The 18,492-nt window shown below is 47.5% G+C and overlaps 2 protein-coding genes across 2 annotated transcripts; one reads left to right on the top strand and one right to left on the bottom strand.

The window, feature by feature from the left end:
* Window positions 1-4,346: 4,346 nt before the first annotated feature.
* On the bottom strand, window positions 4,347-9,034 carry MRPS2 (mitochondrial ribosomal protein S2). The gene is made up of 4 exons (XM_006120758.4): window positions 8,880-9,034; window positions 8,363-8,485; window positions 7,244-7,373; window positions 4,347-5,471 (listed from the first exon to the last, which is right to left on the bottom strand). Exons 1-4 carry the CDS (start codon window positions 8,905-8,907, stop codon window positions 4,928-4,930), a joined length of 825 nt encoding a protein of 274 aa, XP_006120820.1. The 5' UTR covers window positions 8,908-9,034; the 3' UTR covers window positions 4,347-4,927.
* A 2,070-nt stretch (window positions 9,035-11,104) lies between these two features.
* On the top strand, window positions 11,105-15,234 carry PIERCE1 (piercer of microtubule wall 1). Its single transcript, XM_006120757.4, has 3 exons — window positions 11,105-11,337; window positions 11,940-12,018; window positions 14,955-15,234. The coding sequence occupies exons 1-3, from the start codon at window positions 11,192-11,194 to the stop codon at window positions 15,141-15,143; spliced, it is 414 nt and encodes a 137-aa protein (XP_006120819.1). The 5' UTR covers window positions 11,105-11,191; the 3' UTR covers window positions 15,144-15,234.
* The last annotated feature ends 3,258 nt before the right edge of the window (window positions 15,235-18,492 follow it).

The following is an 18,492-nucleotide window of genomic DNA, read 5'->3' as shown; positions in this document are numbered from 1 at the left end:
GAGCAGGCTTCGGGCTCGGGGAAGGGCGGTGGAGAAGCAGCTGGAGGGCGAGGCAAAAAAAAAAAAAAGTTAGTTGGGGCCCATATGACCAATCTATGGCATTAAAAAAGCACCTGCCTCGCTCAACAGAGGAAAGCTTCCGAGGGGTAGATGCCTTAATGTGTAACTGGAAAAACTTGAAAAACAACAAGCAGCCCTGCAGCACCCTAAAGACTAACCAACCATGTAAACGGCATCATGAGCTTAATGGGACCGTCGACATGGCTTGTTAGTCTTTACGGTGCTTCTAGACCCTTCATTGTGCGTTAAGTTTCAAAACGGAAATACATTCAAAATAGCAGGCGGGTGTTTTTATTGCTTCTCCTGCGGCTGTTTGAGTCTATAATGCTCACATTTCCCAGCAGGGACACACGGGTTTCCTTTCAAAACATAATCACATGGGTGAAGCGTCTCCCACAATCCCATGACTCCAGGAGATGGAGCTTTCGAGAAATACCAACTTGCTCAAGAACTGTCAACACTGGAAAAAGATCTGTTAAGGCAGTGGAAAGAAAGGAAGGGAAACTAGCAATGGGGAGGAAGGAGAAGTGGGGTACAGCTGGATTAGAAACCCATTCCTGCCCAGGAATGAGAGGGAGTCATTTTATCCCTGAAATATCTCAACATGCATGCGCATGAGGAGACTGTTGCAGTGAAACTGATGGACTCAGTGTGAACGGGAAGCTAATTCAGTGAGACCTCTGCACCATTTCCACATTCAAGCAGTGCACATATGTAGAACCCTACAGGTAACAGTGATTACTGAACACAACTTTCCTGGAAATGAATCGTGAGGCTGGTTTAAAAAGCAATGGCCCATGGAGACCACTGATCAAATGGTGCTTGTCCAAATCCAACATGGATCTTAAGTTGCTGGTGGTGTTAAAAAACTGAATGTTTCAAATGCTAAGCCTGGAACGTGTTTTTTCACAAGATAGGCTGCACTTTTGAAAAGAACTTAATCATGTGAGTTCTTCATTGGGAAATCAATGTTAGGCTAACATGTTAATTACAAGCTTAAGAGCTTTGGTGATCTGGGGCCTTTATTCACTGTCTACACTCATTTTCCTTCCACATAAAGCAAAAGAGTTGTAAAGTTAAAAACAAAAAAGCTTTTAATGGAATAGTGTACCCTTTCAAGATACTACACGGTTGTCTGAATAATGTTTAAGTTGTAACAAGCCACACTTAGGACTGTAATGAGAAGACTGGAGAAAAATAGTTCCCATTAGTTTAGTGTGAATATGACTACATAAAATGCTGCCAAATACAGCATCATTTCCCCTCTACAGCCAATTCTCTCTAGGCTGTGTCTAGACTGGCAAGTTTTTCCGCAAAATCAGATGATTTTGCGGAAAAACTTGCCAGCTGTCTACACTGGCTGCTTGAATTTCCACAAAAGCACTGACGATCTCATGTAAGATTGTCAGTGTTCTTGCGGAAATACTATGCTGCTCCCGTTCGGGCAAAAGTCTTTTTCCAAAAAACGTATGCGCAAAAGGGCCAGTGTAGGCAGCAGAGATTTGTTTTCCGCAAAAAAGCCCCGATCGCAAAAATGGCGATTGGGGCTTTTTTGCGGAAAAGCGTGTCTCGATTGGCCACGGATGCTTTTCCGCAAAAAGTGCTTTTGCGGAAAAGCGTCCTGCCAATCTAGATGCTCTTTTCCGAAAATGCTTTTAACGGAAAACTTTTCCATTAAAAGCATTTCCGGAAAATCATGCCAGTGTAGACGTAGCCCTAGTGTTTGTGTGGATCTTTAAGCAACGGAAAAAAAAATTCAAAAAGGAAATGAAAGGGTGATGACTGGAGGGTAGTTAGTGCGATGGCTATTTTAAAATGATCAGACACACAAACCTAGATAAGTGCTTCCTGACCACAGCCTGCCTCTGGCATCCCAGCCACTTCCTCCTTCCAACTACCTGCCCTAAGTCATCATACAAACCTTCTGCTCCCGCAGGTCACAACTCCCTCCCACATCCTGCACCCCTCCTGCACCACTCCCCCAGGCCAAAATCCTCTTCTGCACCCATATCCCCTCCTGGACCCGGCACCCCAAGATCACAATCCCCTCCTTTACCCCAACTCCCTCTCAGACCCCACATCCCCTCCTCACCCCAGTCACGTACCCCCGAGCTTCCTTTTGAACCCAACCTCTATCCCAAAGCCCGCCCCTCCATCCATAGGACAGTCTAGCCCTTGATCACTTACCAAAATCTTGGATTAGCCCCCATCAAACACTTTTGCCCACTCCTGGATAAGGGGGAAGGTCCTCTCATGGGTATATAACTGGCTAAATGATAGACAACAAAGGTAGTGTTCACAATGGAGGTCAACAGTGGAGTCCGCCAAGGATCCATACTAGGATCTGTGCTAGTCAACATATTCATGAACGATCTGGAAAAATAGGTGAACAGCCAACAGAAAATTATTCAAGAGAAACTATTGCAAAGAGTAAAACAGGAGTGGGGAATCTCTTTTTGGATCAGGAGCCTCTGACCCACAGAAAAATCAGAAGAGTGAGAAGCAAAGAAAACATCCCAAAACAAAAACACCTCAGTGATGTGGCCCACTACAGAGAAGCAAAAAGACACTCCCCCCATTCCCCACACATCAGAGCCTGGGGGGCCCAGGCTAGTAGATTTTGTGTGCCCCTCTAGGCTCTGGGGTGTGGCCAAAAATAAGGGGTTCATTGTGTGGAAAGGGACTGCCACGAAGTGGACTTGTTGGGTCTGGGTGGGTAGTAGGGTGCAGGAGGTTGGCGGTGGGAGAGGTGGGCAGGAGGTAGGGTGCAGGAACAGAGTGGGGGTGTATCAGTGGGCTAGGGGTGCTGTAGAGCTGGGGGCAGGAACCGTGAGGGCCAGATCCAAACAAGCCGGAGGCCCCCGGACCATAGGTGTCCCACCCCTGAGTAAAGGGATCTCACATAAGTGGGTGGCTGGGCAATAAAACAACCAATGAAAATTCAATGTTGATAAGTGCAAAGCAATGCAAAATGGAAAACGTAACCCCAACTACACGTACAAAATAATGGGGCTTAAATTAGTTACCCCCACTCAGGAGATCTAATTCATCATGGACAGTTCCCTGAAAATATCTATGCAATGACAGTCAAAAAAGCTAAGAAGATTAGGAGACATTCTTAGGATTTTCAAGCTACAACAATGAGCCTGGGTCACTCGTGGGGGGGAGGGGAGGGAAATGCAGAACCCGAAACTACTTTTAAACTCACCAGATTTCACACGGATAGCAAGACTTTAAAGAGTAGAACTTTTGCCCTTTCTAAATCCATGGTATTGAATACTGAGGGCAGTTCTGCTCACCTCCTCTCTCAAAAACAATAGATTAGACTTGGAGAAAACAAAGCAGAGAAGGGCAATAAAATTAGGGCAACAGAATGACTTCTGGGTGAGAAGAATATAAACATCTTCAAAAAGGAGAAATTCATGGAGGGTAGATCCATCAGTGGCTATTAGCCTGTGTTGTTAATGGTGGAACCCCATGTGCTGCATGTCCCTAAACTAGGGATGTTAAAATGTGTTTGCGTAAACGTGTAAATGGCATCCCATGGAGTAGCCTCCCTTGTCCCCCACATCGTGCTGCTGCCTGTGATAGAGGCAGCAGTGTGTGTGTGTGGGGGGGGGAGGCAGCTCTGCAGAGCCAACTCCCCACGTGTACCGGCTCCCTCCTGCCCCCCTCACGCTGTGCGCTGCTGCCTCTCTATCAGAGGCAGCAGCAGGTGGGGTGGGAACAGGATCCAATGTTCATGGGGAGCCAGCTTAATGCGGGGGGAGGAGGGAATGTGTGTGTCGTCAACAGGATTAACCGATAAGCCCAGGCTTATCGGTTAATTGGGTAGTCAACTACACGTTGACGTCCTTATTGGAGAATAGGATAAATTACTCAGTAATTACCCAATTCTATTTATTGCCTCTGAAACTTCTGGCACCGGCTACTCTCCAAGGCAGCACACTGGGCTAGATGGACCATTGCTCTGACCCAGTATGATCATTCTTAAGATTTTCAAACAAAAAGGAGCCTGGTCTCTTGGGGGCAAACGCAGGACCTGAAACTACTTAACTCATTTTTAAACTCACCAGATTTCATGCGGATAGCGAGACTTTAAAGAGTGGACCTTTTGCTAGCTATATTTTAGGGTACGATACAATTTATTCTTAGCCTATGACATAACACCTGACTCAGACTTGGTATTGATTAGCCTAGAGACTCTTTGCTCTCCCCCAACCAATGACATTCAGTCAGCTTTTGTAAGGGATTTCTCATCTTTCATTTAATAAAACACATTTCCATGCAAAAAAGAAGGTACATTTTATTTTGTCCTAGAGAGAAGTGAGAGGAGAGGGAATGGGAACTTAAATCCAGTTAAATTCACAATACGTTTGAGGGAGGAGGGAACTCAGAAGACAGATGTTTTACATGTTCCTTCTTGTGTAAGAGACAAATAGAAGCGAAGAGAACTGGACATTCCTATCCTATTTAGCTTTGAATAGTTCTAGTTGCTCTGGCTTCTTTTGGGGGGGGGGGGGGGGAAGGGGAGTGGCACCCAGAGGCGACCGATATTGACAAATGCAGTTACACTTTTTATTGTTTGGCAAGTTACGAATCACAGATGTGCACAGAAGATTGACAGCAGAGGGAGGGCTGCTAGTACCTGGGATCTCTTCTAGCACCCAATCCAATTCTCACTCAAGGTCATGTTAATACTTCCACTGCCTTCAGTGGGAGCTGGATCAGAGCTAAGATGGGAGCTCGCGTTCCCATCCTCCTCTCCCTTCCACCCAGGCTGTATACAGGCTGCCGACAAGTCAAAGATCACCAGCTGCTCACCCTCACCCAGCTTGCAGATTTTGCACCTGGGCATGAGGCTGCTTTAACCGCTCTCTGCTTTGTTTTGCAGTCCATACAAAACCTCCATCTGCTTCCTTTTGTTCTTGGCGCGAGTAATGGTCATCTTAAAGAGCTTGCAATAGAGTTCCACTGCCAGGGGGCTGTCGTCGTTCCCAGGGATGGGGTACGTGATGATGGAGGGGTTGCAGTTCGTGTCCACCACTCCCACCGTGGGGATGTTCATCTTGGCGGCATCCCGAACGGCCACGTGTGGCTCGAAGACGTTGTTCAGGGTGCTGATGAAGATGATGAGGTCGGGCAAGCGAATCCCGCTCCCGTACTGGACGTGGGCGTTGGTCAGCAAGCCCCCCTGCCAGTAGCGGGTGTGGGCGTACTCTCCGCAGTCCTTGGCCGTGACCTCCACCAGGTGGCCAAACTGACGGTTGCGGCTGACAAAGAGGATGATCCCTTTGCGGTAGGCGACGTGGGCTGTGAAGTTCAGAGCCAGCTGGAGGTGTTTCACTGTCTGATCCAAGTCGATGATGTCCTGCTCGAGGCGGCAGCCAAAGATATACGGCTCCATAAACCTGGGGGTAGGAGAGGAAGGAGAATGGGACACAAAGAACTCGGATCATTTTTAGTTTTTGACTAACGTTTCCAAACGCTCCCTGTCCCTACAGAAACTCTCCTCTGTCAGGGCATCTGTCAGCCTCTAACCCAGGGGCGGGGAAACTTTTTTGGGCCGGGGGCCATTGACCCACAGAAAAAAAAAATCAGTTGGGGGCCACACAAAAATGAGAAGCCAAAAAAAAAAAAATCTACCTCACTCAAGTGAGGCTCTGGGGTGGGGTCAAAAATGAGGGCTTCAATGTGTGGGAGGGGACTGCCAGGAAGTGGGTTTGCAGTGTGGGGTTAGGGTGCAGTAATGAGTTGGGGGTTGGTGTGTCTGGGCAGGAGGCAGTGCAGGAGTGAGCCTCGGGGGCCAGATCTAAATAAGCCAAGGGCCAGATCCGGCCTTTGGGCTGTAGGTTCCCCACCCCTGCTCTAACCAAAGGGAGTCAGGAAGAAAGTTTCCCAGCAGTCAGGTTATTCTGTAATTGCCTTCTTGCATCTTCTTCCGCTGCTAGCTGCTGTCAGAGGCAGGACACTGAGCTAGATGGATTTTGGGTTTGATCTTATCTGGCAATTCCCAGGTTCCATTTAAGGGAAAGTGATAGAAATGTGGCCGTGTTAGTCTGGTGTAGCTGAAACAAAATACAGGACAATGTAGCACTTTAAAGACTAACAAGATGGTTTATTAAATGATGAGCTTTCGTGGGCCAGACCCACTTCCTCAGATCTGGCCCACAAAAGCTCATCATCTAATAAACCATCTTGTTAGTCTTTAAAGTGCGACATAGTCCTGTATTTTATTTAAGGGAAAGGGCAGTTGAGGTCCTAGCCATACAGATCATTCTATCACACCCTGATAGACAGGGGTTCGCCCAGGTGAACCAGGGTCTTACTTTGGTTCTCGATCAACTCACTGGAATGCCAGAATATTTGCAGTAAGAACCCTTTGGACCCCTACAATCTTTAGCTTACAATGCTGCACGAGACATCAAACAACACAGGGCTGGGCAAGATGCGGCCTAGGGTCCAGCTCCGGCCCGCCTAACACTTTGATCCAACCCCTGGACGGCACCTGGCCACTTTCTATTTATGTCCTGCTGCCTGTGCACTCAATTTCCAGGTGGTGGCTCAGGCAGCAGGATCCTATTGAAATGACTTAGGGCTGGAGCCATAAGCCCATTAAATCCTAGCAATTTAAAGGGCTTGCAGCTTTGCCGCTACCATGTTGCCTTGCAGCCGCCCAGGGTTGCTGCAGCTCTTTAAAGGGCTCCCGCTCATGGCACTACCCCGGCAGGAGCCAGAGCCTCAAGCCCTTTAAATAGCTGCAGTAACCCTGGGCGATTGCCAGGCAATGCAGTAGCAGCAGAGCCGGGAGCTCTTTGTTGTGTTTTTAATTCAAAGTTTCTGGCCGTAGACAACTCTGGGGGAAGGAGAGTCCTCAGCCCTGCCCCTCCTGCCCTAGGCCCCGCCCCTCTGGGGGTGGAGCCAGCCCATGACCGTGTACCAAAATACGAAAATTATTGCCCACCCCTGAAATAAAATAACCCTTCTCCGTGCGACCGCAGTCAAGCACAGACTTATTGTCAAAGACCTTAGGAAGGAACCACCTTGCAAACACTTTTCAGGGCAAAGAATCCTCCCCTTCTTTTCACCAAAGACCCAATCAAGAGGCAATGGAAATAGACCCATTGTCTCAACGGTTAATGGCTCAACCTCAAGGCTCCACACATCAAGTTCTGAAACTGACCGATGACGGCACCCTTCTTTGTGCCCCAAGTGCACTCTGGCATCGAAGAGATCTTTCAGGGAGAAGAGCTCTTTCACGTTGAAGAAGTCCGAGTGCTTGAGGGGCTCAGTGATGAGCTTCTCATTAATAGCTGAAAGAAGGACAGCGAGAGGTTAGAGCTCCGGTCCCAGTTTGTGCGGCACAGAGGTTCGGTTGTGTTGTAAAAGAAGAGTGTTGTCTAGTAACTGATTGCCAATAACAGCACAATGTTGGGGTACGCATAGGGTGGATAGTGAGTTTACGCCATCCCTTCCATCCAGGTATCTTAATGCTTTTAGGCTTTCAGGCTCATATTATTTATCTCAGAGTAGAGAGGTACGGCTAGGTTAAGTGACTTGCCCTACGTCATATGGGAAGTCTGTGGCAGAACAGGGAACAGCTCTCAGGAATCCTGACTTTTGAGCCCAAATCTCAGGCATGAAGTGATCCTTCCTCTGCTAGGCACATGGTCAGAGGGGAATCAAATGTACTGAATAACACATGCGTATGCAATCTGAAAACTAAATAGTCAATTTGGCTTAGAAAAGATGCTCACAAGATACATGATCCTCTGGCGAAAAGCAAACTTGGTGGCTACCAGAGAGAGATGGTTGGCTTATTTCAACTGTCTTTGGTCAGTATCAGCCGAATAGGCTGATTCCTCTCACTCTCCTGAAACAGGTGGGCTATGTCTACACTGGCCCCTTTTCCGGAAGGGGCATGTTAATTTCAGCTATCGTAATAGGGAAATCCGCGGGGGATTTAAATATCCCCCGCGGCATTTAAATAAAAATGTCCGCCGCTTTTTTCAAGAGCATCTACACTGGCCCCGATCCTCCGGAAAAAGCGCCCTTTTCCGGAGGATCTTATTACTACTTTGAAGATCCTCCGGAAAAGGGCGCTTTTTCCGGAGGATCGGGGCCAGTGTAGACGCTCTTTTCCGGCTTTTCTAAAAGCCGGAAAAAAGCGGCGGACATTTTTATTTAAATGCCGCGGGGGATATTTAAATCCCCCGCGGATTTCCCTATTACGATAGCTGAAATTAACATGCCCCTTCCGGAAAAGGGGCCAGTGTAGACGTAGCCGTGGGGGGAATCTTACCATTGGGGTCTGCTGGAGGATTTGCTTCTGGAGCAAGAAGAGTTCCGTAAAGTCGACTGCTGAGCTGGGAGGTCCTGGGGGCCGCTTTCCCCAGGGACTCAAGGCCCCTAAACCTGGGGGCGACTGCCCATGGAGAGAAGGGGGACAGGAAACAAAAAGCCTTCAACAAGGAGTTAGGGGGACCAAACCCGCCGATAACCCCCAGCCGCACCCGTCTGCAGAACCCAAAGCCCCTCCCAAAACCCTTCCGCGGACCTTGAAACAGAGGTTAACATTCGAACCACCCCCCTTCCTTTCCCAAAGGGGGGGAAACTGAGGCATGGGGAGGGGGGAAACTGAGGCACAGAGTGTCAGCGCCTGTAAAAGCTCGGCCCTTTGTCTGCTCTGGCAGGCAGGGAGCGTGTGTGTGTGTGTATAAGGGGGGGGGGGGGTCTTAAAGCCTCAGCCCCTACAAGCAGGAGCCAGCTCCGCTTTGAAGACAAGGCTCCCGCTGCCCAGCCCCGGCTCCCAGCCTCACCCGCCCGCAGCAGCCTGGCCGCGGCCATGTCCTGGGCACAGCACGGTCCCTGCACCGGCCCCGGCCCTTTCCGCTTCCTCTGCGCGCAGCCGGGCCCGCCCCGCAGCTCCGCCCGCTGCCCTCGCTCCGCTCCCGGCCCAGCGAGCGCTCTGCCGCGGGGAGAATGCAGACGCCCGGCTCCCAGGCAGCAGCCGGGACTGGGCGGGAGGCAGGGAGGGGGACACGTGGGGATCCCCCCCCTAGGCAATTAAAGTCAGGGCCTTGGACCAGGCGATGCCTCTCCTTTAGAGGGGAGGGACTTTTGGGGGGTCGGGACCCAGGGGGAAGTCAGCTGGGGGCCGCACACAAGTGAGAAGCAAAACAAACACCCCCCCCCCAAAAAAAACCCACCCCCGCATCTCACTGACATGGCCCCCAACTGAGAAGCAGAAAGACTCCACCTATTCCCCTTGCACAAGGGGGGGCAGGGGGGAGGGCTCAGGGTAATAGGGAGGCAGGCTCAAGGAGTGGGGTCTGGGCAAAAGGGAGGGTGCAGTAGAGGGCTGGGAAGGTCCAGGAGCAGACCGAGTGGGAGGTGGGTGCAGGACCGAAAGGGAGGTGGTGGATCTGGGCAGGAGCTGGGTGCAGGAGAGGACTGCTCATTAGCTGCTTCCTCCCCTGCTTGTGGGTTGGATCCAGACCCAACTTGCCTATCGCCTGCAGGGCTCAGGGCTTTTCCCCCCACTGCAGTGGGAAGCCAGTGCTGGCACGCCAGCCTGTGGGGGACTTTGTTTTGGAGGGCTGGAGTGCCTGCCCCAGCCCCCTGATGCTGGGGGGAAGCCCTGAGCCTCAGGGGCTGGATCCAGGCGAGCCAGAGGTCACTTCCAGTCCCTGGCCTTCGGTTCCCGACCCCTGCTCTAAATACAAAACATGACTAATTTGTAGTGGTATCCTGTATATAATACGCAAATATAACACTTTATTATTTCTATTTTCATTGTCCTTTCTCTTAGAATAATATCCTTTTTTGGTAATGCTATAGGGCCTCTTAAACTTGACATAGGCCTCAGCTGTGTTAGTCTGGCCCTGGGTGCACCTTTGACTGCTTCCAGGAGTGACCTGTGAAAGGTAGCCACTGCAAAAAATTGGAAAGGGTACAGAGAAGAGTGACAAGAATGATTAAAGGTCTAGAGAACATGACCGATGAAGCCAGGCTTCATGAACTGGGCTTGTTTAGTTTGGAAAAAAGAAGATTAAGGGGGGACATGATAGCGGTTTTCAAATATCTAAAAGGGTGTCACAAGGAGGAAGGAGAAAATTTGTTCCTCTTGCTCTTGGTTTCTGAGGACAGGACAAGGAGTAATGGGCTTAAAGTGCAGCAGGGGAGGTTTAGATTGGACATTAGGAAAAAATTCCTAATTGTCAGGGTGGTCAAATATTGGAATAAATTGCCAAGGGAGGTGGTGGAATCTCCCTCTCTGGAGATATTTAAGAACAGGTTAGATAGACATCTGTCAGGGATGGTGTAGGTGGAGCTTGGTCCTGCCTTGAGGGTGGGGGGCTGGACTCGATGACCTCTTGAGGTCCCTTCCAGTCCTATTATTCTATGATTCTAAAACCTCCCTGCCATATAGCATGTGTCAGCTGGAATTCCTATTCTGGGCCTATTGGGTTTCTACAGAGACCAGAACATGTGTGAAGCCCTAGAAACAATAGGATTGATCAGTGAGCAAAATGACTGCTCGTCAGATCCAACCCTTTTTCACAAATAAGTTGTAGGATATATGGCTTTGACTAGGGAGGTAAAATCCCATTTAATTAGTTAACGAGTTACACATCAGATCTTGTTTAAATGGTCATCCGATTACATGGGGAGGAGGCTGCTCTGGATCACTCCTGCCTGTTACCTGTTACCTTACTGGCTGATGCTTACTGGTTAACCATTCACATCCCTAGTTTGGACTGCACTAGTACCTAAAGGCTCAAATCCCATTAGGAGACAGACGGGAGCACAAGGAAACAATGAGACAACATGGGTCAGCAAATGGGCCTTCCTCATACCTGCTTCTCTCTGGTCCCCAGACCTCAAGAGACTACTCTCAGTGGAGTGCAAGAAAAGCATTTGTAAGCTGGGTCCTTGTGTAAAAATAAAAAACCAAAATAAGATAAAAGCGTACTGTGCCTTTAAGAACTTTGTTGCCAAGTTACAGCCTGTCTCTTAGCAACAGACAGTTTGTTACTTAAGCACCCTCCCATTTTCCTTTGTGCCTGGTCATTTTCCTGCCTCTTTGTCCAGCTTGGATCAGCAGAGTCCCCAAAGGCCTTAGCTCAAAATGCACCAGGAACATCTGCCGGAAGCATCGGCCACCAGTGAAAAAGAGGCAGAAGTGGGTTGGTCCCAGAGAACCAGTGATTACTACAGAGTTAGTGATGATTTGCCACCCCGGTTCAACCACCCTGGATGGTTTCAGGGCTACAGGTAAGGAAGCTGATATAACTTGTGTGATGAGCAAAAGCGGCATGCACAGTGGGAGGGGTTCACCACACATCCAGAGGTGGCCACATTTTGCAACAACGCCCTGTGATCCTGTGGCATCGTCATGCTGTTGGCAAGACTCTGAAAATAGATACCCATTTTAAGACCTGAACTGCTTCTAGGAGGTGCTCCATGATTAGCCACCATGGCCAGAGGTCCCCAGCATGCTTTGCTACAGCTTCATTCAGATCCCAGCTTTCCAGAGTGCAGATTGTGTAGAATTTTCCTTGTTTTTAAATTCCTCCAGGAACCTTTCCTTGCTGTTTCTGTAGCAGACAGTCCCTCTCTGCTCCCTCAGTCTCACTGTTGGTGAAAGACCAGCTGCTTAGCAGCCTATACCACTTAGAAATGCCCTCTCATCTCTCCTCACCTTATATATTCCCCATCTCATCCCAAAAGCATCTTTTCAACTTTGTCTGCACTTAATGCCCATCTGTTGCTGTAATTTATCTCCATAATCGATACCATTTAATGCTGTAGAGTGCTGTGGGATACAATGTGTATGAAAGAAACCATTCCAAGTAAAATTACCTTCTATTGTGTAGAACGAGGGAGCCTCATCCAATGTACAGGACCACCAACCAGACCTATGGAAGTAAAGCACCTACTGTACATGAAATGCCAGTAAGTATATGCAACACAAAGCTAATTACAGTGTGGATCAATCTTACCTTTTAAGCGAACTCTAGGCATGCACTGAATATTTGTTTTATCTGTGGAAGTACTTAAAAAAAAAGTCATGCTTTTTGCTTGGTTCCTTTGTTTAAAAATCTGTCAATTCAGTTAGAGCTGACACATTACCTTCCTTACGGAAGCATCTATCCCTTGCAGTATTTTAAAATACATATATTATCCTGCGGGCACTTAGCGTTTACTCACCCTCCTGAACCCAAGTATCGCTCGCTCCTGGCATGAGCAAACTGGGGAGGGAAGCCATGTGTGCACGGCCACAGCCAGCCAGAATGCAGGCACAAAATAATACTAAAAAGTAGTTAGGAGAAGGGGAGCAAGGAAGAATTCTGATGGATAAAATTTATTTTCTCATATCTTTTGTTAAATTTGAGTGCTTTCAATCCAGACCAGCAATGGTTCAAATTTAGATCTCCTGTATAACACCCAATAAGCTAATTTTTCAATGGCTATTAACATTTTTATTTCATGTTACCACTCCAGCCTCTTACAAAGGAAAAATGCAGTAATATATTGCAGGAAAAATGGAGGGGCATCATCATAGTTCTATTTTAATTTTGTTGGTCTCACCAAATCTTTGAAATCAGAAGGTGGCATTTTCAGTAGCCCCTAAGTGACTTTCAGAAAGATATATGCTCTCATGTTGCCTAGGGGCTTTTGAAAAATCCCACCCAGAAATTTCAGTGTCTCCAACAGCACATTTTACAGTATAGCAGGGTTAGAAAGAAAAGACTCAATGGTTTAAAAGGGGGCAAATGCAATGACCTAGAACAGCGATGGGCAACCTAGGTTAGTGACCAGGCTCCATAAGTGGTCCTCTTTTCTCTTAGTGAGCCACAAGATTATTGTAACCAAGATGGTCTACCACAGTGTTTGTTAAACTGTGTTCCACGGTGCACCGGTGTGCCGCGGAGAACAACAGAATTCAAAATGGCCACCCTTAAAGGGGCAGGCGACTTTTTTTTCCCCTCAACAAAAAATCTTTGGTGTTCCTCATAAAAAAAATTATTGTTTGGTGTTCCTTGGTCTTAAAAAGTTTAAGAAACACGGGTCTACCAGGATAGGATAGTTTTGCTAACTACGCGTGCATATCTAGTATTTGCAGGGGTACCGAATGAACTGTAGCAGCTTTGATTGGATTCAGAGGGAGTGCACAGATCTCACAATGTTATATACAGTCAGCACACACCTCACTTCATGTGCCCTGGCTTCATGTGTGTGTCACTTTAGTAATACTGGTGGGAAAAAAACCAACATGGATTGAAGTCAGCGGAATCTGGCAACCCTGCATGTGGGCAATAGTGATGTAAGCAACTAGCCGAGTACCCAGTGGCTGTGTCTACACTGGGCCACTTATTCCGCAAAAGCAGCCGCTTTTCCAGTGTAACTTGCCAGCTGTCTACACTGACCGCTTGCTTTTCCAGAAAAGCAATGACGATCTACTGTAAAATTGTCAGTGTTTTTCTGGAAAAAATTATTCTGCTCCCGTTCGGGCAAAAGTTCTTTTCCGGAAAAACTGTTCCAGAAAAGGGCCAGTGTAGACAGCACAGTAGTCTTTTCCGGAAAAAAGCCCCGATCGCGAAAATGACGATCGGGGCTATTTTCCGGAAAAGTGTGTCTACATTGGCCACAGACGCTTTTCTGGAAAAAGTGCTTTACTGGAAAAGCATCCTGCCAATGTAGATGTGCTTTTTCTGGAAATACTTATAACGGAAAACTGTTCTGTTTTAAGCATTTCCGGAAAAGGGTGCCAGTGTAGACGTAGCCCATAAGCATATGCATATTGGGTATTCAAGTAGTGACTCGACTAGTTTCTTCTCCCTTTACCTTTTGCTGCCTCTAGCAGGGGAAAGAAGTAGGAGCCAGTGCTGGGGGGAGCATGGTTCCCCCAGCACTGTCTCAGGGGGCAGGGGATGGAGGAGCAGATGCAAGCCGGCAATCAGCTGATTCCAGGCTTGCATCCGGTCCCCTGCTACACCTCTGCCTTCTAAATGTACTAAGAGCTTGGCGGCTCTTAATACATTTAAAAGGCGGAGCCGCCATGGGGTTATCTCTCGGGGCTGGAGTTAACTCCGCTGCGGCTCTGCAGTTTCCCCCCTTATCAACTGAAATTCTGTCGATTTCTCGATTAGCCGATTACAACTTCGCTTCTAAGCAACAGTAAATAAAAAGTATCATGGGCCACACATAGAACCCCAAATGGGCTGCAGGTTGCTCACCACGGTTCTAGAACCTCTTTTGAAACACAATGGAGTAGATAACATTTTAAATTAGACATATGTCTCCCCTCTCCACATAAACAAATTGAGTCTCTAGCCACTTGTGGCTGAAGTCTGATGCCAAAGAGAACACGGTGTTTATTCACAAACACCCCCCCAATTATACTGCTACTAGTGCATAAAAAAATAATCAGACGAGCCAAGTTGGAACACAGGGATTGCCAAAGTGAAAAAAATAAATCCTAACCAAAAGCACATGGTGCTGACCAATGCCTGAAGCTTCAGAAGGTGGCCCTAGTTTTTCTCCCCACTCACACATAGCATATCACAATGCATCTGTCACAGACAGGTATACTCAAGAATTGCCGGTTCTGCATTTAGCTGAAGTTGGTGCAACCTCTCCAGTCTGCTCCATTGGTGTGCTGCAGAAATCAACTTTGTTTCTGCAAAATTTAGGACATGTTTCCTAGAGCCCAAAGACTCTTGCTTAAAAATATGCAAACAATCGGTGGGTATGTAGGTTCTTTCTGCCCCTGATCATAGCTGGAGTTTGGTAACTTGTGTAATTATATCCTAGCTATTGTAAAAATACAGAGATGCTATTCATATGGGTATCTAAAGTTTTTCCTCTTGCTTTTCTCCCTCCTCCAGACCTCTTTTAACATTACCTCACATGCATTTTCAAAAAATCTTGGTAAGTGTGGCCTGTATAGGAATAATGGGCTCAACACCTACATAGAGAAAAGTTACGTGACTGGCGCAGATAACTTCATCACCTTCTACGACAGACTCAACTTTCACCCCAGTTACAACGGCAGTGGACCATCCCACTGTGAATAATGAGTCAGCCGGGATATCTGTTTTATGACACCTGTTCTTTGGTTTACTATCTACTGCCTGGTTAATAAAAAAAGCCAAGAAAACAATAGAACTGCCATTTCCTTAGGATTTCTACTTCTCTCCTAAATCAGCACCCAAGACTCCTTTTGAAAACATGACTGGAAACTAATGTTGCTTCTGCACTGAGTGATGTTAATGTACTTCCATCTGCCACATTAGGTTGCAGGATAGTTCACCACCAGAAACACAGGCATCTATTACCATAATGCATTTTTAAGCTGCAATGGGAATCTTTTATTGTAATGTCTGACTTCAGGTTACCATGCTGAAGAGGAGCCTAGATCCAATGTTAAGGTAGTTGAAAAGTTCATGAAAACGCAATAAAATGAGAGCAAGGATGAAAACTTTGCCATGGAGAGAGTAATAAGCAAAATATTGCTTTAGAGCAGGTGTGTAAATAATAAAAAATCAAGAAAAATTCTGTTTTCTTAAAATGCCTATGAACATACGTGAATTCCATGCCGGTGAAACATTGATGGATGGCCCGAACCTATAGCGGCAGTTTTCAAACTTTTTTACTCACAATCCAGTTGAAGAAAATTGTTGATGCGTGTGAGCCAATATCCTTTGACTAAAGCAGGGGTTCTCAAACTTTGTGATTTCATGACCCCCCTCTAAGTTGCTCGCAACCCCCCAGGGGGTCGGGTCCCACAGTTTGAGAAACAATGGACTAAAGTGTGAGCTCTGGGATGGGTCTGAGCAGGACAGCTTCCGCTTTGGGGGAGGGGTCAGGGCTGGGGCAGGAGGGGCTTATCTTGAGTGGTTCCCAGTCAGCAGTGCAGCAGGGGGGGTAAGGCAGCTTCCTGCCTCTCCTGGCACCGCAGACCATGCTGCTCCCCACAAGCATCCAGCAGCAGGTTCTCAGCCAACAGGAGGAGCCTGTACACTTGTCTGCCTCTTCTAGGAGCTGGGCCTGCTGCGGGCTGTTTCTGGGGTGCAGCGCAGTCTGCAGTGCCAGGACAGGCAGGGAGCTGCCTTAGCACTCCCCGTCCCCAGTCACCTGATTCCTCTGTAGCAACGAGACCCAGCGTCTGACATTCCACGACCCAGAACTGGGTTGCAACCTGTAATCTGAAAACCACTGCTCTATGGTACAGCACAGGCGGCCAGGGCACATGCTTTCCTATGCCAAGCTGCTCTGTCAGTGTACCTCAGGAATGCCCAACAAACACAACTGCTAGCTGTATTAGAGAATCATACAGCCCAGTCCTATCCTAAGATTGCCAAATAAGGGCCACACTTTTCCATAGATTCCTGGACCAGAAGGGACTGTTGTGATTATCTCTAGTCATTCTAGCGTGACCTCCCATATAACACAGGCCACAGAAATTCCTCTAAACAGTTCTTCAAGCAGATCTTTTAACAAAGCATCCGGTCTTTGACACAGTCAATGAACTATGATTTGATTGGAATAACGATGACTTGGTGGGATGACTCACATGACTAGAGCAGTGTCATGGAAGGTAACTATTCAGGAAGAACAGGCAGGGGAGAAAAGGAGGAGGAGTTGCACTATATGTAAGAGAGCACTATGATTGCTCAGAGATCCAGTATATAGAGGGAGAAAAGCCTATTGAGAGTCTTTGGGTTAAGTTTAGAGGCGGGAGCAACAGAAGTGGTGTTGTGGTTGGTGTCTGCTTTAGACCACCAGATCAGGCGGATGAGGTAGACAAGGCTTTCTTCAGACAACTAAGAGACGCTTCCAGATCACAGGCCCTGGTTCTTGTGGGGGACTTTAATCATCCTGACATCTGTTGGGAGACCAATACAGCGGTATACAGACAATCCAGGAAGTTTTTGGAGAATGTTGGAAATAACTTCCTGGTACAAGTGCTGAAGGAACTAGTAGGGGAAGTACATATGGGTGGCAACAGTGATCAGCAGTGATCATGAGATGGTAGATTTCAGGACCTGACCAAAGGAAGAAAGGAGAACAGCAAAATACACACCCTGGACTTCAGAAAAGCAGACTTTGACTCCCTCAAAGAACTAATGGGCTGGGGGGTCCCTTGGGATGCTAACATGAAAGGGAAATGAGTCCAGGAGAGCTGGCAGTATTTTAAAGAAGCCTTATTGAAGGCACAGGAACAAACCATACTGATACGCAGTAAGAAAAGCAAATGTGGTAGGCGACCAGATTGGCTTACCAGGGAAATCCTTGACAAGCTTAAACACAAAAAGAAAATTTATAACAAGTGGAAACTTGGACAGATGACTATGGTGGAGTATAAATATATTGCTCAGGAATGCAGTAGAGTAATCAAGAAGGTGAAAGCACAACTAGAACTGCAGCTAGCAAGGGATGTGAAAGCTAACAAGAAAGGTTTCTACAGGCATGTTAGCAATAAGAGGGTGATCAGGGAGGATGGGGGGGGGTCTTACTGGATGAGGGAGGTAACCTAGTGACAGATGATGTACTCAAGATGTACATCACAAACAAGGAGGACAAACCAGGAAAATACAGACCAGTCAGCCTTACCTCAGTCCCTGGAAAAATCATGGAGGGGATCCTCAAGGAATCCATTATTAAGCACTTTGAAGATGGGAAAGTGATCAGGCATAGTCAACATGGATTCACCAAGGGCAAGTCATGCCAGACCAACCTGATTAGCTTCTATGATGAGGTAACTGGCTCTGTGGACATGGGGAAGTCAGTGGATGTGATATACCTTGACTTTGGAAAAACTTTTGATATGGTTTCCCACAGTATTCTTGCCAGCAAGTTAAGGAAGTATGGATTGGATAAATGGACTGTAAGGTGGATAGAAAGCTGGCTAGATTGTTAGGCCCAATGGGTAGTGACCAACATCTCGATGGCTGGTTGGCAGTCAGTTTCAAGTGGAATGCGCCAACGTTCGGTTCTATGGCAGTTTTGTTCAACACCTTTATTAATGACCTGGAGGAGGAGATGGATTGCACCTCAGCAAGTTTACAGATGACACTAAACTAGGGGAGAGGTAGATACGTTGGAGGGCAGGGATAGGGTCCAGAGTGACCTAGACAAATTAGGGGACTGGGACAAAAGAAATCTGATGAGGTTCAACAAAGATAAGTGTAGAGTCCTGCACTTGGGATGGAAGAATCCTAAGCATTGTTACAGGCCAGGAACTGACTGGCTAAGTAGCAGTTCAGCAGAAAAGGACCTGGGGATTACAGTGGATGAGAAGCTGCATATGAGTCAACAGGGTACCCTTGTAGCCAAGAAGGCTAATGTCATATTAGGGTGCATTAGGAGACGCATTGCCAGCAGATCTAGAGAAGTGATTATTCCCCTTTATTCTGCACTGGT

The sequence above is a fragment of the Pelodiscus sinensis genome, chromosome 22 (genome assembly GCF_049634645.1).
Source record: "Pelodiscus sinensis isolate JC-2024 chromosome 22, ASM4963464v1, whole genome shotgun sequence".
In the NCBI taxonomy this organism is placed as follows: Eukaryota; Metazoa; Chordata; order Testudines; family Trionychidae; genus Pelodiscus; species Pelodiscus sinensis.
This window is presented reverse-complemented; position numbering and strand designations above follow the sequence as displayed.

Coding starts and splice junctions, on each gene's coding strand:
- MRPS2 (XM_006120758.4), bottom strand. CDS start 8,907: ATGGCCGCGGCCAGGCTGCTGCGGGCGG. Junction 7,374..8,362: donor TCCTCCAGCAGACCCCAATG/GTAAGATTCCCC, acceptor TCCTTCTTTCAG/CTATTAATGAGAAGCTCATC. Junction 5,472..7,243: donor AAAGAAGGGTGCCGTCATCG/GTCAGTTTCAGA, acceptor TCCTACCCCCAG/GTTTATGGAGCCGTATATCT.
- PIERCE1 (XM_006120757.4), top strand. CDS start 11,192: ATGCACCAGGAACATCTGCCGGAAGCATCGGCCACCAGTGAAAAAGAG. Junction 11,338..11,939: donor GGATGGTTTCAGGGCTACAG/GTAAGGAAGCTG, acceptor TCTATTGTGTAG/AACGAGGGAGCCTCATCCAA. Junction 12,019..14,954: donor CTACTGTACATGAAATGCCA/GTAAGTATATGC, acceptor TCCCTCCTCCAG/ACCTCTTTTAACATTACCTC.